At 44.1% G+C, this 25,850-nt stretch overlaps 4 protein-coding genes across 5 annotated transcripts; 2 read left to right on the top strand and 2 right to left on the bottom strand.

Moving 5' to 3' along the window:
• arv1 (ARV1 homolog, fatty acid homeostasis modulator) lies at positions 1-2,538 on the bottom strand. The gene is made up of 5 exons (XM_048985666.1): positions 2,288-2,538; positions 1,918-2,037; positions 1,547-1,700; positions 1,164-1,385; positions 1-753 (listed from the first exon to the last, which is right to left on the bottom strand). Exons 1-5 carry the CDS (start codon positions 2,381-2,383, stop codon positions 656-658), a joined length of 690 nt encoding a protein of 229 aa, XP_048841623.1. The 5' UTR covers positions 2,384-2,538; the 3' UTR covers positions 1-655.
• A 33-nt stretch (positions 2,539-2,571) lies between these two features.
• ttc13 (tetratricopeptide repeat domain 13) lies at positions 2,572-17,625 on the top strand. Of its 2 annotated transcripts, none has more exons than XM_048985653.1 (23): positions 2,572-2,772; positions 3,741-3,835; positions 4,199-4,274; positions 4,401-4,471; positions 4,637-4,702; positions 4,965-5,057; positions 5,359-5,475; positions 5,878-5,988; positions 6,095-6,177; positions 7,074-7,215; positions 7,791-7,965; positions 8,073-8,229; positions 8,613-8,743; positions 9,740-9,872; positions 10,366-10,458; positions 10,951-11,034; positions 11,227-11,311; positions 11,425-11,531; positions 11,625-11,760; positions 12,210-12,289; positions 12,400-12,478; positions 15,534-15,613; positions 16,206-17,625. In XM_048985653.1, exons 1-23 carry the CDS (start codon positions 2,604-2,606, stop codon positions 16,318-16,320), a joined length of 2,478 nt encoding a protein of 825 aa, XP_048841610.1. In that variant the 5' UTR covers positions 2,572-2,603; the 3' UTR covers positions 16,321-17,625. The 2 variants fall into 2 exon arrangements, with proteins under 2 accessions (XP_048841610.1, XP_048841609.1); XM_048985652.1 differs by having other exon boundaries at positions 11,422-11,531.
• A 567-nt stretch (positions 17,626-18,192) lies between these two features.
• On the top strand, positions 18,193-21,898 carry selenol (selenoprotein L). Its single transcript, XM_048985663.1, has 9 exons — positions 18,193-18,330; positions 18,675-18,756; positions 19,242-19,295; positions 19,409-19,454; positions 20,019-20,146; positions 20,250-20,364; positions 20,568-20,690; positions 20,817-20,954; positions 21,248-21,898. Exons 1-9 carry the CDS (start codon positions 18,219-18,221, stop codon positions 21,380-21,382), a joined length of 933 nt encoding a protein of 310 aa, XP_048841620.1. The 5' UTR covers positions 18,193-18,218; the 3' UTR covers positions 21,383-21,898.
• Positions 21,670-25,779, bottom strand: clec11a (C-type lectin domain containing 11A). Its single transcript, XM_048985665.1, has 4 exons — positions 24,724-25,779; positions 24,226-24,358; positions 23,936-24,127; positions 21,670-22,650 (listed from the first exon to the last, which is right to left on the bottom strand). The coding sequence occupies exons 1-4, from the start codon at positions 24,847-24,849 to the stop codon at positions 22,250-22,252; spliced, it is 852 nt and encodes a 283-aa protein (XP_048841622.1). The 5' UTR covers positions 24,850-25,779; the 3' UTR covers positions 21,670-22,249.
• Positions 25,780-25,850: the final 71 nt, after the last annotated feature.

Raw genomic sequence — 25,850 nt, 5'->3', positions numbered from 1 at the left:
TTATGGGGGGGAAAAAAACTTTATTAAAAATCTCAAAGTAACATTAATGAAAAAAAAAATCCTTTAGTGTTTCACACACTGGTTACAGCTCAGTGTGCAATAAACACTAACCAACAATTCTTTGCCCATGGTTTAAACTATATTCACCATTTATATAAAAGAATAAACCTCACTGTGAAGCTAAAATTAATAAATTATTAAATGGATGGATGGTATAACCACTGACAACTAAAATATGACATGTATATGTCACATTTAAAGTATAATCAGACTATTATGAAGTAGAACACATTTCTATCCTTCCATGTGCTGTCCCACGATTCAGTGTTGGGCAGTTCTTTTCCTCCATGTCGGCAAACTTAAGTTGCTGCTTGTAATAATATTTAGTAATAAACTGCTTAAAAATGTGAATTTCGTCAATTGACATATTGTTTAATCTCCGAATTCCACAAATGTTACAAAGTTTCCCCTACGCTAGCTAAGTACGTCAAGGGGCACAGAAAATGCGATACTTAATAATACCAAGAACTCCGGCGCTTATTAACTCCGGTCAATCGAGTCTCTGCCACAGGGCCGACTCAAGTGTCTCTGCAGGTCCAGTCTTGAAAAGCACAGGTGGGTCCAAACACCAGAACCAAAGGGGTTCCTGTATGCTTCACAGCAGAGTGTGAATCCTTTTTGCCATACCAGTTTCCAGCAGCAAACCAAAGAACACCGCCATGATCGACAGTCTTCTGCTGATGTTCAAAATAACTAAAAGGGTGAGAAAACAGGTTATAATAAAAACAGAAGGTATTTAACAAGTAATAAAAAGTCAGTTTTCTCTGTATGTTTTAAATGACTAAAAATGACCCAGTCTTTTTTTTAATGGATATTGAACGAAGAAATAGCGCCTCCATGTGGCACATATCTCTACTCACACTCATTACACTGTGAATCAGTTCAGCTTTTTATACTCAATTATTTTTCAAATCATGAGTCAATGTGATTAAAAAGGCAACACCCGTTGTTTTTTGGATAATGCTGCATTATTACGTGCTACAGTAAAATATTCTGCTGCTTAAATATGTTGCCTAATATAGAGGTATATTTTTAATCTAGACTTAAACGATTATGTAAGTAACTCGACAGGATTCCATAATCGCCTGGACCCTAATGCCTACCTCGAATAGCCTGGGAGTTGGAGGCGAGCACAAAGAGTCGGATAAGCCCAAAACATAATGGTGAGTAGTCATGCTCCCATATGACAGCGGGTATGAGCAGCAGCTTGCCATAGCAGGACAGCAACAGGGCTTCGAACAGCAACTGCGGCTTCAGGTGTGCCCTCCGGAACCGCTGCAGGAGCCACAGGAAAGCAAGCACGCCTCCGAGGAAAACACCCAACTCTGAAAGATAGGGACCCGCCCAGGAAAACCACGCAGGGTCAAACCCGATCACAGGGCACAAACCTTTGAACTGAGAAGAAGAGAATCTCACATGCATCCCACCTCTACCGTCAAACTAGTACGTAACCCTGGGTGTGTCTAACAACATGTCGCCTACATACCCAGGGCTGCCAAACCGAACATCCCATAAAAATCCCATTCTTTGGTATATCGGATGATATCCGCGGGGTCAACAGTCTTTTCGGACCCTGGTAGCTGCGACCACCTCAGATACGCCTCACAGAGTAGGCAGAAAACACACAGTTTCCCATGAATCTGTAGAAAAGGGAATCGAGGCACTGGCATGAATAATGAGAGCATTAGGACTATTAGGCAATAATGAGAGCAGTGGGACAAATGGAGTCCGGAGCCACTGAATCTGCAATGTATTTTAAATATGATATAAAACAGTAATGATTCACTATGGGATAGAACTAATATAATAAATGGCAATACTCCAATATGTAGGGTCTTACAACAATTACAAACTCACATTTATTTTGGTATTAAATAAAATGTGTCGGAACGCTTGAGTCTTGCATAATATTGCATCGATTAGAATGATCACTGGGTCATATTCAATGTACTTGTCCACGGGCTTCCGGCACGATTCCTGAAAGAAAGGATGCATCTCACAGCAAAAGATCAACAGATTGTACTGCACTCAATTTATCCAAGAGACCCCCCGACAGATCCCAAATACTAGAGTTTTACATAAGTATTTCCATAATGTTTAATAAAGTACCAACGTTTTTTCTGTAGTTTGAGTTACATACTGGACAGCGCAATGCTCATTTCGTAGCTCACTTAAAAACTGATCCCTTGCTTCCACTACCATCTCCTCGATTTAAACCAATACTTACGCATATCGTAATTTTCAAAATCCCATTTCTGTAATCTCTGTAGAGTTCATGGGCATCTGCGTTACACTCTATGCATCTAAACGGTGCCTGCTCCATTCTGAGATTCTCCGCGTACACAACTGTCAGCCGGCTACTTCAGTCCCGACTTCCTGGACTCAACCTGGAGGTGGGTCTGCAGCGCCAGACTTCCTGGGAAATGTAGTCTTTAGTGTCGATTTCCCGTCACCTACTTTATGCCGTTGGAGCGGAAGGAGTCAGCAACAAAGAACTACATTACCCATGCACCAGCGCTTTTAACCTGCTCATAAAACACAACATGGCACCTGCTGGCCGGGGTGCTGTTGTGGTTGCGCTTTCATTACAATGTTTGTGCCAAGCGATTTTTTCCACCGAGCACTTTTCTACTCTTACGTTCTTCAACAGTGAGCTGCACAAGCATGGCTGTAACTCTCCCTCCGAGTGGGAAGAATATGCCGGAGATTGTGGTGAGGTTTTATTTACAGTTTTGCCACGTCCTCCTAAGTCACTCGCCGTAATGCAATAGAGGCATCTAAAACACTTCCGTATCCGTTGACATTAGATCGCTTTCTGGCCAGACGGCTCACCACGATCAGGAGCAGGGGGTCGGCGTGTAATTGACATCTGTTAGGCTAGTGAAAGCGCAGGAATCTTTCGGTTAAGAAACATCGGTTGTAGCAAGGCATGGCTTTTCTTACACGACGACTCTGCTAAAGCAAATGATTTAACTTTGCTGTAGGTAGCCACACAAACTTCATCTATTACATTCCACCGTAAATGAATCACATTTGGGAGGTAAACAGACTCGAACTAACTGTTAAAACGCTGCTGTCTGCAATGGTCTGATAACACGCCAGCAGTATTCAGTCCTCGGTATTATGTGGTGCTGAGCTCTCGTAGACCATCCAGTTACTTATTCATTACTGTTTTCTGCTTCACTGTTTTCATGTATGCCAAGTAAAACTAACAACATAATGCGATTTTAACTAAAACTATCATGATTGAATTTTAGATCTTGTCATATTTATTCCACTGTTTTCCCGGTTTCCTAGTTTCCGGTTAATATAATGACAGTATGTTAAGCTTCCGATTATAAACAACGCAGTACAATTAAGTAAAAAAAAAAAAAATTATAAATGTTTGGAAATGTATTCAGTTTTATTGTATTATATTTAGAAATAATAAAAGGACAGTGGCAAAACAGTTTTATGGTTTACTTTGAATTGTGTAGTTTAGACTTTATGCTAATGTAAAGTTTCCAAGGGAAGTCCTATAGTGGGCAGTTCCAGGTTTGGTGAAAATATGGCCATTCAAAAGCCTAAGCGATGGCTGTGTCGACTGTAATATTAATGGGACAGGGTTGTGTGTTTTATACACTGGCCACTGGTCCTCACTGCAGCAGCCGTATTAATATGCATGTTCTCTCACTGTAAAGAGTCATCCGCGCTCCAGCTTGAAGATCCAGACTGTGAGGAAGCCGGCAGTGCTGCTTGTGAATCAGTCTTTTCGCTGAATGCAGAGAAGATTCTGGTAAAAGCTTATTTTATTTGGTTATTTTTTTTGTCAGTGAATAAGTACTCAGCTGACAATATTAGACTAGGGGTCTCCAACAGTGAACACAGCGCATCACTGTGAATGCATGCTGCAAACTGCTTTGCGGTAGCTAAGTCTGCGTTTTAGGCAAAGCAGGAACCCTGTATTCTCTATAATTTATCAGAAGCAGAAATTAGATTGTCTTCCTTGTTTAGCATTTGTCATAATGCACTGGAAATCTGCTTTTGTAAAATTGACATGAACATAATACCAATGCTCAACAAAATGTTTAATGTTTACATACACACACGTTTTAATTTCTATGGGCATTTTTGTTAAACTTTTTTTTTTCCCCACCAGAGCCAAGCAAAGCTGTTCATTGAGCAGAAGCGATTCCCATTCGCTGTTGAGAACCCAAACATAAATGAGGAGTTAGGTAAGTGTTAAACAGGTAAAAATAGTTAAATAGATAGAAAAAAGGTTAACTGATAATCTGTTGTATTTCAGATGTTTATATTGTACAAAAGCTCTCCAGTTGTCCTTATATGCCTGTCTCACTCAGCAATAGGTTACGTGCTTATTGGAAATGGCCTATATGATGAAGCCGTCAAACACTTCTCCTTGCTATTGCAGGTCTGTAACAATTTATAACTTCAAACCAGTGTGTTTATACTGTAAATTCTGTCAGTGACACTTGAGTCTGAGCTTTATCATAAGCCTTACATCTGTATGATGGTAATATCGTGTTGACCGGTGGGTCGAGGCCTTAATTTTGCTTTGGATTGATTGGTGATGCAGGGGGATCCAGAGCTGGTCAGTGCCATCTATGGTCGGGGGATAGCTTACGGAAAGAAAAGTTTACAGGTAAGCTGCTTTGACGCTGCTTCTCTCCACCGTCACAAAAGTGATGAGGACAGCAAGGTTTTTTTTTTTTTTTCTTTTCTTACACAGCGAAGAACTTAGCTTATATGCCATAAAGAAAGATGCAGCTGCAGTTTGCTTGGCACGACGCTCTCGCTTGGGAGCGTCACTAAGCCGGCAACGCACTGGCGATGACGGTCGATCGCGGGCAAGGTCGCGTCGGAGTTTCTCAATGCGGGACGAGACTGTCTCTCTCCATCCGCAGGATATTAAGAATGCAGACCTGGCGCTGTATGAGCTAGGCCGCGTCATCACCCTGGAGCCGAGCCAACCGGAGGTCTATGAGCAGCGGGCAGAGGTGAGGATCACGCAGGGCGTCACCCGGGGGAAGGCCAAGGGATTTGACTTGGTGTCAGGATCTTGTTTTGCTCACATTGTTAAAAGGATGTCAGAGGATTTGCATTCCTATCCATCACTATCCGTTTTGAGACCCGGGGTCGTTACGGTCTCCCGAGCTTTTCTGGGCTGATCCTTCCTTTGCTGATCTATGGCATGTTGCCATGGAGACCTCACGATCAGCACGTCATGCTGCGTTCTCATAATGAATCTGTTAAAATACAGCCGAGACTAACCGACCCCTTACCCTGACCGGCTCGCAGATACTTTCCCCGCTGGGACGGATCAGCGAGGCCCTGAGCGACCTCTCCAAAGCCATCCAGCTGGAGCCCTCGGCCCGCCTCTACAGGCACAGGGGGACTCTGTTATTCGTGTCTGAGGTAGGTCTGCTGGCTTCAGTCCTGCCAGCATTCTTCGGCAGACTCGCCCAGGCTAAACCACAGACGGTTTGCCTTGGACCATGAGCTGAGCACAGCTGTGCCCTTTCAGGTGATCCAAAACATTGTAGGTTCAAATTCCTGCAAGGTCTGTTGTGGTACTTTTTGAATTGAAGCATCCTGAATTACTTCAATAAAAAGAAAAGAAATTCATTTATATTAATTTCTAAAGTGTAAAACTGGCACCTTTAGAAATCATTGGGGTTAAAGCATCCACAGGCCAATAAAGAAGATTTCAGTTGGTGGCAGTCCATTCAAGCTTAGCAGGCCAAAATAATTAGTAAAACATTTTCAATTTCCTGTTGAATGGTGATGCTACGTACCTTTTCTGCCTCTTTCATACAGGACTACACTGCTGCTCTGGAGGACTTTCAGCAGTCATTGGACCTGAAAAAAAATCAGCCTATTGCAATGTTGTATAAGGGCTTAACTTTCTTCCACAGAGGAATGCTTAAGGTGAAGGTTTTGACTGCCATTCATCAGGTGTTGTGATTAAAGTCTTGTGGCTGTTGGAAGCTCACGGCAGCCCTTTATATCAATCAGATGTTGCCTCTTCTTGCAGGAGGCCATAGAGACGTTTAAGGAAGCTCTTGTGTTAAAATCAGACTTCATAGATGCATACAAAAGCCTTGGACAGGCTTACAGGTAAAGGCCTTTTCGCATCTGCCTGTGCTACTGGTTTTGATGGTGACCCTGACCAGCAGAATGTAGAGTGGGTTTGCATGTATAGAATGACTGTTGTTGCGCCCCAGTCTAGCAGCGATGAGAAGAGGGGATGGGGGTGGGAATGGGATTACAATTTAGAAAGGATGTATTATGAAAATATAGGGATAGGGGGTGTGACACACCAGAGTGAACTTTGGGAGTGACAAAGGCCAAAACAATAAACAATATACAAAACCCAGTCAATTACCTACACGTGAACCAACAAAAACGACCCTAACTCAAAAGAAAAGTAACACAAAAGACAATCACTAACCTGTGTGTGTGTGTGTGTGTGTGTGTGTGTGTGTGTGTGTGTGTGTGTGTGTGTGTGTGTGTGTGTGTGTGTGTGTGTGTGTGTGTGTGTGTGTGTGTGTGTGTGTGTGTGTATGTATATATATATATATATACACACACACAAAATATTTATGCAGTATTTGCACGGGCAACCAAATCTAATCCGTAGGTAACCAGACTAGTCAAAACGGGTAAACAAGTACCATATATACCATACCGAATAACCAAAACCAAATCAAAGTCCTAAAGACGCGAGAATCATGAGCCAAAACAGATCGTAACAATAAGACAATGAGCATAAGCAAAAAGCTATCAGATGGGGTGGTGAGGGGTCTTTTATAGTCCGCCAGTGGAGAGGCGGGAAACGGAAGCGAGGCAACGAAAAGCAGTTCATCCAGTTTTAGCACTGCGTTCATGGAGAGATGGAAAACGTGGAACTTGCTTGCGGAATGGGATTTGAATGCGAAGATGGATACACACGCGGACAATACACTGTCGTAGTATTGAAAGTACATTGAAGGTTTATCTCTGGGCGTGTGTAGGGAGCTGGGCGACTTTGAAGCAGCCATGGAGAGCTTCCGGAAGGCCCTGCTGCTGAACCAGAACCACATTCAGTCTTTGCAGCTCCGGGGCATGATGCTCTACCATCACGGCAGCATCCAGGAGGCCATCGGCAACTTCAAGGTACCAAATGCATCTCCCGTAATAAAGCTGCTTTTGTGGGGTCTCTCCTTCAGGTGTAATACTGTCATTGTTCTCTTGCTTCTCTATGCATGTGTTTCTCCGTCCAGCCTGTTGTGGACTGTGGCAGGAAGCTCGGAGGCAGCAAAAACATGAACTGACTGTGGGTCCACAAGGACCAGATTTAGAAACACTGATCTATACCGACGCTGTTACCAGTCAGGCTTGCTGGTCTTGGCTTGTTTATCACCTTGCAACTTATTGCCTGTTGTGTCTCGACGTGTTGGCCTGCTACTCTGTTCCTTATTGGGATGTTTGTGTGACTAATGCTTGATGGCTTTGACATCTGGCTGAAATATTTATCTCACGAATGTCCTTCATGCTGTCGTGTCCATTGAACCAGACAAATCAGATTTATCTGGTACAAATAGCATATCGGCCTCTGCAGTCCTGTCTCGACTTTCTATAAGATTCTGCACCCCAGTTCCATCTTCATTTGCATTAATGTACGTGAACTGAGGCTCTTGTCCTTGAAGGGAAGTATTTCCCACTAAGAGTGATGTCCATGTTTCTTGCAGAGATGTCTACAGCTGGAGCCCTACAACGAGGTCTGCCAGTACATGAAGGGCCTGAGTCACGTGGCGATGGGCCAGTTCTACGAAGGCATTAAAGCGCAGACCAAAGTGATGCTGAATGACCCTCTGCCAGGCCAGAAGACCAGCTCCGAGTATCTCAAAGTGAAGTACCTCCGAGGTAATCAGCGCCACCCAGAGGCGTCTTCTGTCATCTGTGGAATTCATTTGTCCTTCATTCTTCCCCCCCTCCTTCTCCCTAAGGTTTTAAAATCTTTTTCTTGACAGAATATTCTCGCTATATGCACTCCCATCTCGATATGCCTGTGGCGGAGTACAACGTCGATCAAGATCTTCCAGGAAACTTTAAGAACCACTGGGCTAAAAACCTTCCTTTCCTTATAGAAGAATATGAGGAACAGCCTGGGTTGCAGCCACACATAAAGTGAGTGTTTTTGTGTTATATGTTATATTTAAAGCATCAAAAGCAGAATGTCCATGGACAATTCCAGCATTATAGTTGTGACATTTAGGCCCATATTGGTAAACAAAGTGCCTCAGAGCGTGGATAGGCTCACTAACAATGAGGCAATTGTCTGTTTTCATGTAACCTTTTCAGTTGAATATAGGCAAATCATCAAAATACATAAATTAATTTGCATGCTATAAATGCATAGCATTTTGTTAGCGTCATGGATGTGACATCAGCGTCATGGATGTGACATCTTGAAAGTGCTTGGAATTTCCCTCATAATCAATAAATACTTGGCGGGAGTCTGTGCCAGACCACTGTCACCTAACCCTAACCCTCTTTTCCTGTCACCTCAGGGATGTTCTACCTCAGAACTTCGAAAGCTATAATGCAGAAGTGCAGAAGCTTATTTGCACTGCCGATCATCTCGGTGCCCTTATGCAATACAACACGCCGGGGTTTCTCCCAAACCTGCGGCTACACAGAGGTGGGCACAGCTGCATTCCTTTGCGTTTATGTATCTAGCAGATACCGTTCAGCGCGACATACAGAGACGAAGGGCACGTTACGAATGCACAGCTGTCGAATAGTCAGTCAGTCAGGCATAAGGACAGCTAGGCCGAACTTCCAATAAATGCCCGGGTACTAGTATAACCTGTGCTGGAGCAAGAAAACACAACCTCTTCCAAACATAGCAAGAATCTAATGAATTCAAATCTCTAAACAAAGTGCAGCACTTAAGGATTTCAAGGTCATGTCTGAAATTATTGTTATCAGTGTTCTGCTTTGTTTACCTCTTCTTGCCAAGTGCTCCATAGAACTCCCATTGAAAAAAAACATCTGCATTTCATTTAAATATATAATACACTGTACATCTGCTAAAGTTAAATACAGTTATGAAAGGCGATGCAAATTCCGGTGGTTACCATTGGATATTGTAATTTGTTTGGTGGTGATGGTTAAAATGTTTTAAAAACATAAGGAAGAGCAGGACCAGAGCTTTCATGCATCCCAAGGTGATAAAAAAAAAAATCATTTTGGGTCACTTTAGGCACAGCAGTATTTGACACGAGTACTTTGATCCATGCAAGTGTTTTGCGAGTCCTGTGTCTGTCTTAGATAAAGTAACAGTATTGTTTTACTGCAACCATATGGAGGTCATTAGAGACAGTTTTGAATTCCTGGCAGAAGGTCTGCACTGTTGTATTAAAAGGTAATGTTAGGGCTATCTCAGGAGGATTTTCGATAGTCTACATTCTTTAGAAGGTCTGCAGCAGCTGGCAGCAGTTGTAAGATGAGCGATATCCAAAACATGCGTGAGAGGTCAGTCTGTGTGAGAGCAGATGAGGCTGTGGGTTTGGTTGTTCCTTTGCTGGGTCAGAAGGCGACGTTGACGTAGATGGCGTTTTGAGGGCAGCGTGGCTTGGGTTGAGTGTAGATGCCTTTTGTAATGACAATCAATGTAATGTAATCTCATCTGCAGCCATGGGCCTGGCGACCATAGAGGTCATGCAGGCCATGCAGCGAACCTGGAGCAACTCCAAGGTGCGAGTCAACGGCAAAACCCGGCCGATGCAGTGGAGGGACATGTTCGACATCGCGGTGAAATGGAGGAGGTAGGAAAAGGCGAGGCGTTCCAGGGAGGTGGAGACGCCCCCTCTGACAAGGCTCTTCATCACAGATCGATGAGGCCTCCGTGGACTGTGAGCAGCGTTGGGGAAGTTACTCGCAAAAGTAATTTATTACAGACCGAGGTGGAAAGTTCAGGCCCAGAGTATAAATTCAGACCAAGGTTCTGTTTCAACTAGCGAGTTGAGTATAAAGAATCACAGAGTATTCAACTGGTTGGCTGAAACAAAACCTTGGTCTAGTTTGTGCTTTCTAGACCTCAATTTTCCACCCCTGTCTGTAAAAGATTACTTTTGTGGGTAAATTCCCTAACACTGTATGTGAGGCACAGAAAATCGCAGCATTTGCATATACGGTGCACGTTATCTCAGAAAATGGAGTATTAATTAACGTGTGCTTTACAGTCATGTCGCATTGTCTCCTGTAGTCACATTAATAATTCTTCAGTTATATAAAGCTGGATCTGTGCTTGTTTGGCAGAATCGCCGATCCGGACCAGCCCGTGCTCTGGTTGGACCAGATGCCAGCCAGAAGCCTCAGTAGAGGCTTCAATAACCACATTAACCTCATCAGGTACCTTCTGAAGCTGAGCTTGTAAAACGTAGCATCTGGTTACCGTAGTACCGCGGACAGTGGTGGCCTAATGGTTAAGGAAGCACACTTGTGATTGAAAGATTGCAGGTTCGAATCCCCGACTAGCAAGGTACCACTGAGGTACCCTGAGCAAGGTACCACCCCCAAGCACTGCTCCCCGGGTGCTGAATTAGCTGCCCCCTGCTATGTCACGATGTCACATATGGGTTAAATGCAGAGGAGACATTTCTTTGTTGTGTGCTGTGGCGTGTCAACAATGACCATTGATCACTAGATTCTAAATTCTGATTATTTAGCCAGTCTGCCAACCCTTTCAATTTAAATATATCCCTGCTGGTTAAGGACGTTTTTGATGTTTTAATGTTAGTCTTTGATGCTGTTATTTGTAAGAACGGTCCTCCGGTGACTGTTGGCAAGGACTTTCCTATAAAAATGAGTTTAACTGAATATTTTTTTTTTCTTCGCGTTCAGAGGCCAGATCATCAACATCCGATACTTGGATTATTTTGATAATATACTCCGCTTCATCAAAGACCGGATTCTAGTTTACCATGGGTAGGTGACCTCAAGAAACCTTCAGATAAGATAAGAGAAGAGGAACAAGACTAGTTATTTGTGTTTTTATTAAGGAAAAGTTCATTCAAAACTGTGAGCTAAACATCTGCCAAATTGTAATTGAATTTATCTTGAACGGATTACAAATATAAAACTGTTAATATATGTGAACCTCTATTAATGAATCCTCAGAGCATATAACCCGCGAGGAATAATTGAAGTTAGACAAGCTTTGGAAAATGTCAACAAGGTAGAAGACCTTCTTCCAATAATGAAGGTGAACCAAAGCTGCTCAGTCTCACCATCCGCCGTTATTTGCCGTTTCACGTAAATCCTGTCATCACATCTGGGTTTCCACTCATTTTCCCTCGTTTTTCTCCCCTGAAGCAGTTTAATAGTAAAACCCGGGACGGTTTCACTGTCAACTCCAAGGTTCCCAGTTTAAAGGATCCTGGGAAAGAGTACGATGGCTTCACCATCACCATTACGGGCGACAGGTCGGTCTCCGCACGTTCGCAGCTCATTCAATTCCGTAGTCAGATCATTGGCGAGTGTGAAGTGACGCCCCTACGTGTGTTTGTGGTCGGCAGGGTGGGAAACATGCTGTTCTCCATAGATTCCCAGACCACTGAGGACCGCACGCAGCAGTACCAGTCCGAGATCGAGTTACTCTATAAGGACCTTACCAATAAGGGCAAAGCCCTTATGCTGTCCTCGGAGCCTGGGGTACGATACTCTCGCTGCATCCCCCCCCCCCCCCCCCCCCCAACCAGAATTCTCACCCTGGACCTGCCGTTATACTGTTTGTCTGAATATCTCAGTCTTGGCTTTGTAAGAAATGCGCAAGGATATCTTCTGACAGACTGATGTGCTGGTCGTTAGTTGTGTACATTCCATCCTTCCCACATGTTAACTCGTAAAGCAGGAGGAGTATCGCTTGGGGGGAGGTGGGGGGCAGGCTGCATTCCTAAAACCCAGATGGCCTCGCCCTCCTCCCCGGTCGCGGGCCCACTTACACCGCCTGGAAACAAATCTGAAGAATTCATTTTCCGAATAGAAGCATACAGTAACGCTAATAGATATTCGCGCACACACAAGGCTGTGGCCTTACCCTTGCAGTGAAGTCAGACTGCATCCCCTGATCGAGGTGTCTTGTGTTCGTGCTGTTTTTGCAGGATGCAGATGCTGTCTGTAATTTGATCCTCTCCCTGGTTTACTACTTCTGTAACCTAATGCCCCTATCGAGAGGGTCCAGGTCGGTATCCAGGGCCCTTACGGGGTCCCCTACTTCCATGGGGCTGAAGGGCATCATAAGCTCTTTAGACATTGGTCTCCCAGCTAATAAATCCGTTTGTCTTGTTGTAGTGTTGTAGCGTACTCTGTCGTCATGGGAGCGCTGATGGCCAGCGGGAAGGAAGTAATTGGAAAAATTCCGAAAGGAAAGGTAAGCGACAAGTTCGATCAATAGATAACAGATGGAAAACTGAGACTGAAATCTTGTGGCCTCTCTATACAAACCTGCCAGTTAGATCACTGCTCTATATTAAGAATAACTTTACGTAGTCCGTAAGTGATCACACGCGCTCATTTCCACTATAACACAATAGATGCTTCCTACAAAATCTTGTTATGCAAAATTTTGCAGTAATAACTGGACTCACAAATACAGTCAAAGCAGACTGAATGCCTAATGAGCGTTCGACCAATTGCGATCATTTCAAGACACTTTATAAGATGATGAGTTGATTGATTCATTTTTTTACTTACAACTTAAACTTGCAAGTAAAGTTTGATCATCAGTATGCACCTTTGATGCTTAGGAGCAGTTTATTGTGTATCAGTGTATATAATACACTGAGATGGGTCTCTGCAGGCGTGAAAGGTTCTGTTTGTGTTGTGGTATTGGTCTGAAGGTTCTACTAGGCATGGGAGCTTTGGTCCTGCTCATCCTTAGCTTTCCACCCTCCTCATTCCACCCCTGATCGATTTCTCGCTGGCTGCAGCCTTTCCCTCTCACTCTCCCTGTAGGCTCATTCCATAAGCAGGCCTCTCTGCTCCACAACTGGCAGTTTGCTGAACGTTACAGAAGTTCTGGCAATAATGCAGACCTTTTCACAGCCACTGATGTGGGAGATGACTGCACACTCATCAATATTATCTCGCAAACCTAAATCTCATGCTAATTTGTGAACTCAGGACAGCCTGGGGGGGCAATGGCTGCTCCTGTCGTCTGTTTGTGGACTTCCTGATTGGTTTAGCTAATCCAGTTACTGCCGGAATGCTTGTAATGACTGAAATGTTGCCTGGGAATAGTTTTGCACAGGGAGAGGTTGGCATCCCTGCTGCGAGAGCTGTAGAGACGATCCTCTGTTCTCCTGCCCTCTTAATGTGCAGTTAGCAAGCTGCTTTTGCTAGGCAAGCTTGCTCTGTGGTTGGAGTGAATGAAATAGCCCATAATAGTGTGGGAGCCGGGATCATCTTCCAGTAATGCCCTCAGCCGGCAGCTGGTGTGAAGTGTGCTTCATTTGCCTGAGAGGAAATGTAAATGATTGTCATCTACTAGCAAAAATGAAAGAGTAAAATCCTTTATGAGGGGAAAAAATGTAATTGAAATTTAGTTCAAACATAATTTATATTCATTGCTCCTAGTTTGTTTGGATATTTCGTTAGAAATGCATGATAATGCAAACCTGCCAGCTATCAGTTCCTGCCTTGGCAGCGTTGCGGTCTGTAGAGAACAAATGATGCTGTGGCAGCTTCTGCAGTGAACTAGGGATCAAGGACTTTAGTCATGCATCAGTGAAGCAAGCGGCTGGAATAAAAAGCCGATCTTTGCTAATCCCATCTCTCAGTAACCACGGGGTGACAAGAAGTAGACCAGGGAGGCATCCTTTCTCTTCAGGGCCGCCAGGATCCAGCTGAGTATTCATGATTCGGGTGGTGATCAGTCCTGTAATGTTCAGTAGCTATAACAGAATTAAGTAATAAAAACAAACGGCAGAAATCGACGCGCCATAGCAGTCTCAGTCTACACTGTTGTTTCTGATTTAGCAGGTTTCTGTTGAACTGGTTTCCAATCTGATAACTGTATGCAGTATGAACCTATGAAGTTGATTATTGTGTGTGTAGCTCATTTCATGTGGCTTAATGGGGGAGGGTTGGTCACAGTCTCTGGAAGGTTGTGGGTTCGAATCCCGAAGCCAGTTTTGGATAATTTTCTCAGGACATCCATCCTGGAGAGACTGCAGATGGGCAATTGGTCACCTGTAATAAATCAAAATCTGATAATTTTGTGTCGCATTGGACTGCAGCTGGGTAATTACTGGTTTTTTTTCCCCATTTCAGTAATACAAGTTAAAATGTAATTATGATTTCACAAATGCAAAGAACATGCGTGTCTGATGTTATTGTGAGCTAAATTAATGCTTGTTGCTTTGCGTTCCTGGATTTTATATGTTTAGGATAGAAACCTGTAAGCATTATGACTGCAAACTGCTGCTCTGGTAGTCAGGTTTATAGACCATAACTAAAGAATGTGCCAAATGGATTTCAAGTATATCCATGAATCAGGTTGGCTATCTAGCAGTTTGCAGCCAGTAACTTTATCATGCTACATAATGCAACCCAATTAGAATTTCTCTGTTGCACTGTAACTGAACATAGTTAGTTAAAATGGCTCCATAGTTATTCATTCACATAACAAGTTTTTATCAGTTTTCAAATGTAACATCAGCATTAAAGAGTCAGTTGTACTTCAGAGTAGTAAACGTATTGATACTGTTTTCGATATTAAACAGCATGGAAAGAATGTGTGCCATAGCACAATTGCATCGTGTCAATGGCAGCAAAATCTGATAAGGTTACAAAAACTGACAGACCAGCCAAGTAATCATCATTGGGCAAGACCCTTGGCTACATTTGCATTGGGTGCTGGCTGACTCTGATCTCGCCTTACTCGTGTTGTTTGGCCAAAAAGTATTTTATGAATGAATGTATTCACACTCGGTGTTCTCAGTCCTCAGCTCACACAGTGTGATTGAAGAAGGAAAAACAACCTAGACAAAGAGAGAATTATTAAAACTAGCAACTTGGGGCTTTTTGCCTCCCCTGGGTGCTATCAGAGAAACACAGCTGCTTCCAATCACACTACGCTTTTTAAAAATCAGTCACTCGAGAGAGCAGTAACTCTTCTCCGTTGGAGTTTGGCTGTTAAATTTCCACACTTTTCCAGAACCTGCCCAGATACAGTTTGTACTTTCTCAGACCTTCACATATTATCTGACCAGACTTTAACACTGTAAAAATGCTTTATTGCTGCAAACATTGGGGAAAAAACTGTTAAGTAAGCCAAAGTTCGCATATAATCAGAATCTAGTCAAGCTTCGTGTTTGAGGGAATGAGTCCAGCATTCATATTATTCTGGGTTCCTGCACCATCAGGTGACATTCATTTGTGTTTCTGATGGTTAATTCTTAATCGATTTTTCCTTTTCTGTTCAGCTCTTAGATTTTGAGGCCTTGACAATATCCAGCCCCGACAACTTCACTAAAACAGCTAAGAACTGGATGAATCTGAAGAGGTAGGTTGGGGGGGGGGGGGCATGTGGATGTTCAGATACGAAGATCTTAGTTGTGATGGTATGTGTGCTCCGTAAATGTGATGTCCTGTAAAGTTCACATGTGTGCAGGGGCAGGCAGTTTAGATACATCCAGTCGGTAATGGGAGCTCCTGTTTGTCTCCAGCTTCAAAGCTAGATGAGATCTGTGTTCAGATAATCTGTTCTGCACTGTTTTTGCACCCTGTTAGCTTTAATGTTCTGGCCATTCTTCTCTGACCCTCTCAATAACGCTAGACACTGTAGTGCATGAAAATTCCAGGTAGGCCTTAATTTCTAGGATTCGCCTCCGGCAGCAACAATCATACGGTGTTCAAAATCATTTCGGTTAAGCACGTTTCCCGCTCTCAAGCCAAAGGCTGTCAGTATGTATTCAGTTGCAGCTATATGATTCACTGTTTGAAGGAGCAGGCTGTTTGCATGAACAGACAGCTGTGCCTAATAAACTGGCCACTGAATGCAACGGCTGTATGACATTCACAGTGGAAAGAATAAGCATCTCTTTGGACCATCGCAATGTGTAAACGACTGACACATTTTTTGTTTTTACTTTAAGCCTTCCAGTTTGGTACCACAGTCTTCCATCGGTTGCAGAAGCATTTCCTACAACCAGAACCATGATTGAGGTTTTAAACACCGACTCCACATCGCACTGCCCAAAGAAGTCCTAACCCTAACCCTCTTAGTGTGGACATCAGGACATGACCTCTTTACTCGCCTTCTCTGGTTTTAGTCACAATCAGATCCAGTCGTCTAAAAGCACAAATAGATGTTCTCCTCAGATTTCAGGGTACTTCTTTTTTTAATATATCTCCGTACTCGTTCTGTGCGATAATCCTAGGGCGGGTACCACGGAACACGTTCCGTTCATCGTGGTTCATATTCCCCCGGATCGAGAATAAGCTTCAGTTTCAGCTCGTTTTATTTACAAGTCACTTTCCAGACCACAGGAAGACGCCCTCGATCTTCTTTAATTCCATGAATCTGTAAGGGTTCCTGCGGACACAGGAAGCCAAGAAATCTCAGCATTACATGTTTTCATTACACCTACATTTGTATTTCAATTAGGTCAAGGGTAATGGTTTAAGGGTTAGGGACAATTTCAGCATGGATTCTCCATTACGTTCCTGTAGCTGCAGTTGACTGTTATAGACTAAGCATTAAGGAAATCATTCAGAACATTTAAAATTTGAAGCAGGTTACACCTTTTTATTTAAAATGCTATGTAGCAGGTTAGATTATACAAAAATATAAGCAGATAAAAGTAACTCTGGGGTTTTAAACATGTCTTTCAGGGTTTGGTTATTCCAAGTGAAATAATGGAATAAGTGCAAAAAAACAAGCAATCCTTTCTTTGGCTCTTTCTGTTATTGGGGAGAAGTTGGGGGGGTCATTTTCATGCTGGTATTTTCCGTGTCGATAGTGGTACGCTTGCCCAGCGAGTTTTTCTGCGCTCGCTCTGCTATAAATTCGACCACTTTAATCATTGACAGCACCGTGGAACGGAAGCGCTCAGATGCAGCCTAATCCCTGTGGTTCTGAAGGCCTCTTTAAAAAAAAATTGTCTATTTCTGTGGCACAGGGGGTGTAAATCCCTGAGATTACGTAACGGCTTACAGCTACTGTCTTAAGTCACACACATGAATGGAGTAGTTGCCTCTTATTAAGAATGAAAATGGAAATGTGCATTGATTTGCCTTCCCAATGATAAAAGATGCACATTTTTGCTAAAAAGGAGCCGTTTTAGCCCTTAGCGTGCCCGTTTCGAACCATGAGGCTGTATTGGCAGAGAGTCTGTTATTGCACTGTATACCAGGTTAAAATGCAAAGTTGAAAATGATTTTATTTATAAAAGAGGGCAGTGTCATTTTATTATTTTTTTTCCCCATCAGAAACTCATAGGTTTAGAGAACATTCTGTTGGGGTTTCTGTGAGAAGTGGGTACCTGGTGATAAATAAAGTTGGTTGACAATTAATTTGGTCTATAGTTTTATTTATTATTAAAGTTTGAAGGTATTTGTCACATACACAATCACACTCTGTACTAATGTGTAGCGAAATACCTTTTCACCCACACACTCGATTGTGCTGGTCAAAATAGTCAATACAAAGAAAACATAAAACGATATAAAAAAGAATAAGAATATAATACAATAAAAATAAAAAGATTGACTGTGAAATAGACAAATATATCAACTTTCATTCATATGTCATATCCCATGGGTCGAGGCGTTATGTTTTTCATCGAAATATTTTTCTTAATGACAAACACGAGTAACGAATTCATACAAAACCGTAGATCGAATTTTTTCGTAATCTTTTATCTGACGTCGTGTGAATATTTTAGACTCGTTACCTCCAACTCCGAAATTAAAGTATTATTCGGGTGATGATTGAGAATTACATTATTTCACATTAAGTCTATGAAGTATTGATGATGATCATGTGGCTAGATAGTTTTAATGAATATTGATGGGATTCGCGTCCTTGCGAGCGCTCCCGACGGAACGACCTGCAGTATATCATTACGACCGCTGGACGTCACTGTATCGCTTGGTGCCATACGAAAATGGCCAGCGAGGGGATTGTGGTACAACCCGACGCTCTCCTCGACGCCTTAAAAGACTTCGTTAAAATCGGACGAGGTTTACTCGAGAACATCCAGAACGAGTACAGGGATGGTATGGTGTCTGATTTCTTGCACTTCTGCATATAAATAGGTGGCTGTTTAAGTAGTGTTGCATTTCCAAACCAACTGCGTCCACTGCGCTCCATTTGTGACATTGCTGCTGCGTTTGCTTTTCTATGCAGTTCAGAATGCGCCTATCAACTTTCAACCAGTTAGCCTTTCGCACGAAGCGTGCATTTTACTAGTCTAGTAAATCAGTATTTTGACTTGACACTCTTAAAAGTTCGAAATTGTACCCATCAGTACTGGCAAGTCGTGACTTCATACGCGGCAATGCCAAAACACAATAAGCGTCAGTTTCCCTTTCTCTGACGATTGTATTTAACATTTACGCAGCTTCTCTACATGATTTCATCTCTTCAAAGAAAATGGAGTCCTTGTTTGGATTCATTGGTATAACTGCGAACTTCTTTAACAGGTAAAGAACACAGACGGCATTGACCAGTTTCCAGTGCTCTGTATATAAATGTACTCCAGTTATTACAGACAATTGCCTTAGCCACATATAATACACGGTCTTCCTCTTGTATCACAATTAAGTCTCCTAAACGTAGCACTTTCTCTGGCCTGTTATAATTCCAATCTGCTGCTGCCAATGACTGGAATTTATTAGAGTAATCTTTGAAACTGGATAAATTTATATCTGTCGTGGCCTTAAAAGGCTTGCTTATGGACATTTTTAACGACACTTGTAAATGTTCTAATTCTGTTTAATCATTCAGTTATGGGTTTTATTCTGTATTATTTGTTTTCATTTTTCTCCACTTTCGTTTCGTTTTACAAGTGCTTTTTGGTGCTTGCCGGGCTGTCATTGTAAATAAGAAACTGCTCTTAATGCTTTGCCTGGTGAAGTAAAAGTTAACGAATGATTTTATTGTAAAACGTCTCCTGCATTTTACCCAGGCTGTCTGTGAAAAATCGACATGAAGCTGAAGACCTGTGGAAAAACTCATTTCAGTAAGGATCTAATTTACTGGGAAACCCCTTTTCCATTTCCATGTTTCATTGTGCTGGGGATGTGACTTAGCAGAATGTAAGGTGTCAACTTTTCATTCTTGCACCTTTGCCAGCTGCTCAGAGGTGCGCGACCAAGTTGAGGAGCTTCTTCAGTTGGAGGTACGTTCAGCCATCTGCTTATACTGCAGCTAATGTTGTCCATGTTTGGAAAGTTCGTCTCGGTCATCTGAAAGGCAGTCATGTTAATTTTTAACTGCGTAAGTACAGTCAGCGTTAGTCTAGAGGACTTGCGTAACAGGTTAGTTGGATTGCAGGTGCTTTGGCTTAAGAAACCAGCGCTGTTTGCCCTTATTTAAGCACCAGGGCCTCTTTTTAAACATTTGAAACCAGTTTTTCCCAACCCAGTTCTTGAGGAACCATGTTTTTGCTCCCTCGGATCCCAGCCAATCAGGAACACCGAATACCTGGTACAGGTGCCCTGGGAGCTGAGAGGAAGCAAAAACGTGGACTGTCCGGGGTTCCCCGAGGACTTGGTTGGGAAACACAGTTTTAAACAATTTAATGACACGCCCAGGATAATGGCCAACCTACAACTCTATCCCTGGGTCTGCTCTGCATCCTGCTGTCTGTCAGTTAAATAACATGACACCTGACTTAGGTCATGACATGTCACGCCATGCATCCTCTTGTTCCCGACTTGCACTTCGAACCCGTGTTGTGCAGGTGGAATGGGATGCCTTCTTTGAACATCTGGACACGGAGCTCCAGATGAGCGACACCGTTCTGTCCAAGCGTCCGTGGGCAGAGAGCGTACCCGCAGAGACGCCCTTGATAGACGCCCGCAGTGGAGAGTGAGCAATTCTCTAGAGATCGGGTTTCGTCGAGTAGACTTTTCTTGTTGCTACAACGTGATGAAGTCGGAATCTCACGAATATCACAAATGATGTTGTGTAGGGCAGTGACTCTAGGCCAGTATCTGGGGAAAGGTGAGAACCTGCTTCTGGTTTTGCTGAGACACCTCGCTTGACTGCCATGACGAGACCACCTAGCCGAGCTGGAAGGTAACCAGGTAGGGTGACTAGGTCCTTCCCACAGCACCTCTTTCAGCACTGACATGCTGCGATCTTACTGCGTAAACACATGCCAGCTCTGTAGGTCACTAAGTACATTTAAAAAAATCTACTAAACAGCCAAGTGCTGTAGTGTAGCTCACTGTCTACCTTCTGCTTAGGATTTACTGCCTCTGCTTATAGAGGAGTCTCTGTGTTGCAGAGCCTCCTGGATGCCCAGTCTGTCAGGGTGCTCATGGTCTCCTTCGGCTGCCAGGAAGGGGCTCATTACTGGCTACGGGACACGGGCTGCAAGTACGACATGGTGTTGGACACACAGAAAGAGGTACTGCGGTGGGAAGACGTTTCCATGCTTGGGGGTGATTTAAGCTCTTTTTATTCATCTGAGCTGATGTTGAGGTGATAAAGAACAACGTGTACCGAGTCTGATTTGGTCGTTTTTGTGTTCTAGATATACAGCATGTTTGGGTTGGGGTCGTCTTACTTGAAAATACTGAAATTTTGCAACTTATTGAAGTATGCGGAGTATACCGTGCTGAAGCGAACGTTTCCTCAAGTAGATCCAAGTATCATAGATGACATCTATCAGGTAACCATGAGTTTCATGATTTAACTGCGACGCAATCGAGCTGTTTGAGTGATTCTTCTTGTCCACCGATGTGGATCATAAACACCTGGAGGGGTTAATTTGGTCCAGCTGTCTTATCTGGGTGACAGTTCACCAGAACCTGTGTTTTAGATCTTGTAGCTAAAAGGATTTTAATAATTACACATCGGGTGGTTTTTAAAACGTATTAGTGATCTGTTTTCTAAATTGAGAATATCATGTACAGGAAAGAGTTGTCCTGTAGACCTGTGATACAGTTTTGAATGTGGTTTCAGCTTGGTGGTGATTTTGTCCTGAATGAGACTGGGAGGGTGGTCTACGCTCACCCCTGCAGAAGCCCAGTGGACCGGCCCAGTTTGGCAGAGATCCTGGCTGTGGTTAATCAGGGGGGTACATCGACCACCCGCTAATTCGCGGCCCCTTACTGGCACAGTGCTGGCCTGTAAACAGGAAGATCACCCCCCCCCCTCCCAGCCTGTGAGAATGAAGGCGTGGCTCACAGTCACACGTCATGATGAACCGCGCTGGAGAATCCAACACAGGCTGGAGGGACTGGTCCTCCTGCGTGACCCTCAGCACTGTCCGCTCTCTCTTCTCCGCACAAGCGTTTACCATGATTTCACCACAATAGGGCACTCAACATTATTATTAATTATTAATCTTCAGACATAATATGAATCATGCTTTAATGTCAGAGTTGGAGGTAATGGTGCTAAAATTTTATTATGAATTATTTATGAAATAATAATGTTAATTTAGGTTAAACATGAACAGATCAGTGAATTCGTTATTACATAAAATGTAATATTCTTAATTATCTACTTTCCTAAATGAAGACAGGTTTCTCTATAAGGAAACAACATACTTAAAGTAGGTGGAAACTGTGAATCGAAGATTCTTTGAAATAAAACCTTCATGTCACCCACTGTAGTCCAACCTCATGTGCAAAGGCCCTCGTAGATTTGATTGTAGTAAGTATTTCAATAGTTTCGAAGCAGAAGGATTCATGCAAAGCTGACCCAACTAGTAGCAGATATGGTACTCGACCCTCAAAAATCAAGATAAATATGTACAGTACTACAGGATGTTCTCCAGGAGGATTGATTGAGTATGAGAAATGTGTATTTCAACATCTTGTCAACACTGTCATTCTTAATGACCAGAACCAGTAGGCTTTCTTCTTGCTACAGCTGTGGCCAAAACTTGATGGAATGGTTGGCTTTGGCCACAGAACATGCTGGGGCGAGGGAGCTCTCAGGCCGACAGCTGGGAGGACGTCAAGCATCAAACTCGCAGAGGTAGAACATGCGCCGGTCGCAGTAGTTGTCCCACCAGTCGCCGTCGTCGGAGGAGATGGCCACACAGTTCTCTCTCTTGCCCCCGTCCGGCTGGCTGGACAGGTAGTGCTTGCGCCACTGGAAGTACGTGACGCGCGTGTTGTCCTCGAACAGGTAGAGGCCCTCTGACCGCAGGTCGTTAATGCCCAGCCATATGGGCCAGTTGCCCGGGTGGAAGAATCCACGGGTGTAATCCGCCAGCGCCTCCTGCTCCTTCCTGTCCCGGGGCATCGCCATCCTGCCGCCGCGCTCCTGGCAATTCCTCGACGCCCCGGCGTAGGTCTCGTATGAGCGGTACACCAGGAAGCACTTATGGCCGACCCTCCTGCCCTTCTGGCAGCCTGTAGAAGGTAGTCATAGGAAGCCTTGTCGATGGTTTTACACGTGAGATGAGGCAAAATGAACATATTTTATGGAATGGACCAGTGCGAAGTGTGTGTTTTCAGTGGCTGGAGAGCCAGTCCTGCCACCAACCCCCAAATTTTCCCTGAAAGTTGGAGGACCTGTTTGCAGGGCTGGATGCAGGTTAGCATCATACCCAGGACAAAGCGATTGCAGGTTAGGAGCCTTGTACAAGGGCCCAGTGAAGTCGTATCACTCCTGCCATTCCTGGGATTCAAGCCAACAACCTTCTGATTGCCGGCACAGGTCCCTAGCTTCAGAGCCACCACTCCACCTGTAATGTATTCCCTTGAAGCATACATGGATGGCTGAAGCACAGTCATACCTCCCAGCTCTAACCCCACCCGAGCAGGCCTGCCGGTCTGCGGGCACGGTGCCTCCTCTGTCCATCCACCCAGCCCTAACCCCACCCGAGCAGGCCTGCCGGTCTGCGGGCACGGTGCCTGCTCTGTCCATCCACCCAGCCCTAACCCCACCCGAGCAGGCCTGCTGGTCTGCGGGCACGGTGCCTCCTCTGTCCATCCACCCAGCCCTAACCCCACCCGAGCAGGCCTGTCGGTCTGCGGGCACGGTGCCTCCTCTGTCCATCCACCCAGCCCTAACCCAACCCGAGCAGGCCTGCCGGTCTGCGGGCACGGTGCCTCCTCTGTCCATCCACCCAGCCCTAACCCCACCCGAGCAGGCCTGCCGGTCTGCGGGCACGGTGCCTCCTCTGTCCAGCCACTCTGTCCAGCATACTCTTTGCCCTGTTGGCTGTGCAAAACTGCAGGTCCCAGGCCACTGCAGGCATGTCTGTGTGACAATATGTTTCAATTTAACTGCACAATGGTGTGAATAGGTACTGAGAAAAGAATATTAAGTTTGGAGCACATATATACATTTACTTTCAGTATAGTGCAATGTTATTTGCAGTGCAATAAAAGGAAATGCAATATGACAGTGTAAATATCATATTGCACATCCATTCTATACAGAGGGCATTATGAATGTTGTGAACTGAATCATATATGTACAGTACATACTGCAGGGGTGCAAAAAGGCATAAAGTGCAGACAGTACACAGTAATCATCATTTTCTGTGACTGCCTTAGATTACATGCAGGTATTAGGCTTTGAGTTTGAGATGTAGAGGTAAAAGGATGTGAGGTACAGTAATGATTCACCTTCTGTCAAATTCTTGAAGGAAGAAATAAACTAGAAATGGAGGTTGGTGGTTCTACTCACCTTCCAGCTGCCCGATCTCCTTGCGGTTCTCCTTGGCGAGAGCGAGCACCTGCTGTATCTCGTCGTCCATCTCCCCGATCTTGGCGTCTAACCGCGAGAGCCTGTCCAGCAGCTGCACCAGCCTCACGTCCAGCGTGTAGTGTCCCACGTTCAGCTTGTGGATGGCCTGGTCCATAGAGTGCAGGCGGGACACTGTCGTTGGTGTGCGAGAAAACAGACGCATTTGCACCGATCGAGAGGCTCGGATTGTTCCGGAAAAAAGCACGTTTCTAGCAGAGACCGAGACCCACAGACATAGTTGTATGAGTTTTCAAAGTCTGAGAGGGGGGACGTCGGCTCTGGATCGTCAGGACTCCCAGTCCCCTCCTCGCCACCCTGTCCTCTCTCAATTTCTTGACTCTGTACTGGTTTTTTGTCCTCAGCCTGAAGGAGGAGAGGTGAGCAGGCTGATACCCCAGTTTGAAAAACAATCCACAATATGTTTCTTCATCTGCGGTTTTCTTCCCATGAAACAAAGCAGATTTCACAGTGAATCACTCATGATTGCACCATTATTGCTCCTAGCATTAATAAAAGTAACGGTGCATCAGCAGAATTAGAAAGGAATTTCGCAGGATTTCACCATTCCTAGTACTACTTCGGCGTCTCTCTTCATACCAGACCAGTGTTTTTACAGGACACTTAAAATACTTCTGAAGTACAAATTAATTTAATTCCGTCATTCATTTATCCAAAGTCAGTCCAGGCAGGAGGCCGTTCACATCACATTATTTTACAAGAATCCCTACCTGAGAAACAATGTCTGTCTTTGGGGTGTTGATTCCTCCGTCGTTTTCCAGGCTGTCGTTGCCTGTGTCACACAGGCACACTGTGCAGAAGCACAGCGCCGTCACCAGCAAAGCAGTTTTCCCCATTTTCCCCTGAAGCGCTCGTCCGCTCTGGTACTTACTGCTCTCCCGTGTCCCGAGCTCCCTCTCTTTTCCCTGTCGCTCTGCGACTGCCTCATCCAGACAGGGCCTCACCAATAACAGGAAACTTCATTGTTTTTTTTTTTTTTTTTTTTTTTTTTTTGCCCCCCTCCCCGCTTCCACACTTTGTGTCCCTCTCACAGGGGGCTGCCCGCCGCGCCGTATGCCCCTGCTTTGTTTATTTCAGCCCTGGCCGTCTTGCCCGGGGTTAGCGTTCGTGAGCGAAATCGCTGGCGAGCCAGTTGAGCTGCCTGGAAAACCGCGCTCAGATGTGGGGAAAACTGCAGATGCACATTCCCCGGCGCCGCGATCCCCGCCAGCGGGAGGGATTCCAGTTAAAAAAAGTACCGGGAATCATACTTTCCAGTGACTTTAGGGTTTTTCGGCCTGGATTAGGGTTCGTGGGTGTGGTTATACCACCTCTGAGGGCCAAGATATGTTATATAACTACGAGGCTCAATTATGGATTCAGTGGAGTATGTGTGCATTACTGTATCTACATAAGGACCATTAAATCCATACATAAAAGAGCCCTGATTTCCCTGGTAAAAACAGTTTCCTGTGTAATGCAGTAATGCATCACAAACTATGCTGCGACTTTTCCAAATACACCATAGATAGTTTCTGTGTTGTGTTGACGTTATGGTGAAATGCATAGTCTAAAAACTTTGGCATGATGCATATTTCTGAAGCAAGTCTTTGTACTCGTCTAGTATAGTATTCAGAGTTTTGAAGCGTCCTTTAATCTCTCATAAAGAGAAATTATTAATCTAAGGAAGATAACTTTCAGCTATAGCACTGTTTTTTTTTGGTTTTAGTAACTGGAATGGAATTTGTATAAATATTTCTTCAGAATTTATTGTTTATGTTAAAGCTATTTGTCTTCACATAGCCCTTTTATTACCGCTGAAACCAGCTATTAATCTATCCAGTGCTGCCACTTAGTG

The sequence above is a fragment of the Brienomyrus brachyistius genome, chromosome 19 (assembly GCF_023856365.1).
Source record: "Brienomyrus brachyistius isolate T26 chromosome 19, BBRACH_0.4, whole genome shotgun sequence".
Taxonomy (NCBI): Eukaryota; Metazoa; Chordata; class Actinopteri; order Osteoglossiformes; family Mormyridae; genus Brienomyrus; species Brienomyrus brachyistius.
Note: the sequence above shows the minus strand (reverse complement) of the source record. Positions and strands in the feature narration are given on the sequence as shown.

Excerpts from the sequence above, each read along its gene's own strand:
- arv1 (XM_048985666.1), bottom strand. The coding sequence starts at position 2,383 with ATGGAGCAGGCACCGTTTAGATGCATAGAGTGTAACGCAGATGCCCAT. Across the intron at positions 2,038-2,287 it reads TTTTGAAAATTACGATATGC|GAATCGTGCCGGAAGCCCGT; the intron begins GTAAGTATTGGT and ends CCTTTCTTTCAG. Across the intron at positions 1,386-1,546 it reads GTTCGGTTTGGCAGCCCTGG|AGTTGGGTGTTTTCCTCGGA; the intron begins GTATGTAGGCGA and ends CCTATCTTTCAG.
- ttc13 (XM_048985652.1), top strand. The coding sequence starts at position 2,604 with ATGGCACCTGCTGGCCGGGGTGCTGTTGTGGTTGCGCTTTCATTACAA. Across the intron at positions 7,966-8,072 it reads CAAAGTGAAGTACCTCCGAG|AATATTCTCGCTATATGCAC; the intron begins GTAATCAGCGCC and ends TTTTCTTGACAG. Across the intron at positions 12,479-15,533 it reads GAAAAATTCCGAAAGGAAAG|CTCTTAGATTTTGAGGCCTT; the intron begins GTAAGCGACAAG and ends TTTTCTGTTCAG.
- clec11a (XM_048985665.1), bottom strand. The coding sequence starts at position 24,849 with ATGGGGAAAACTGCTTTGCTGGTGACGGCGCTGTGCTTCTGCACAGTG. Across the intron at positions 24,359-24,723 it reads AGACAGACATTGTTTCTCAG|GCTGAGGACAAAAAACCAGT; the intron begins GTAGGGATTCTT and ends CTCCTCCTTCAG. Across the intron at positions 24,128-24,225 it reads AAACTCATACAACTATGTCT|TGTCCCGCCTGCACTCTATG; the intron begins GTGGGTCTCGGT and ends CACCAACGACAG.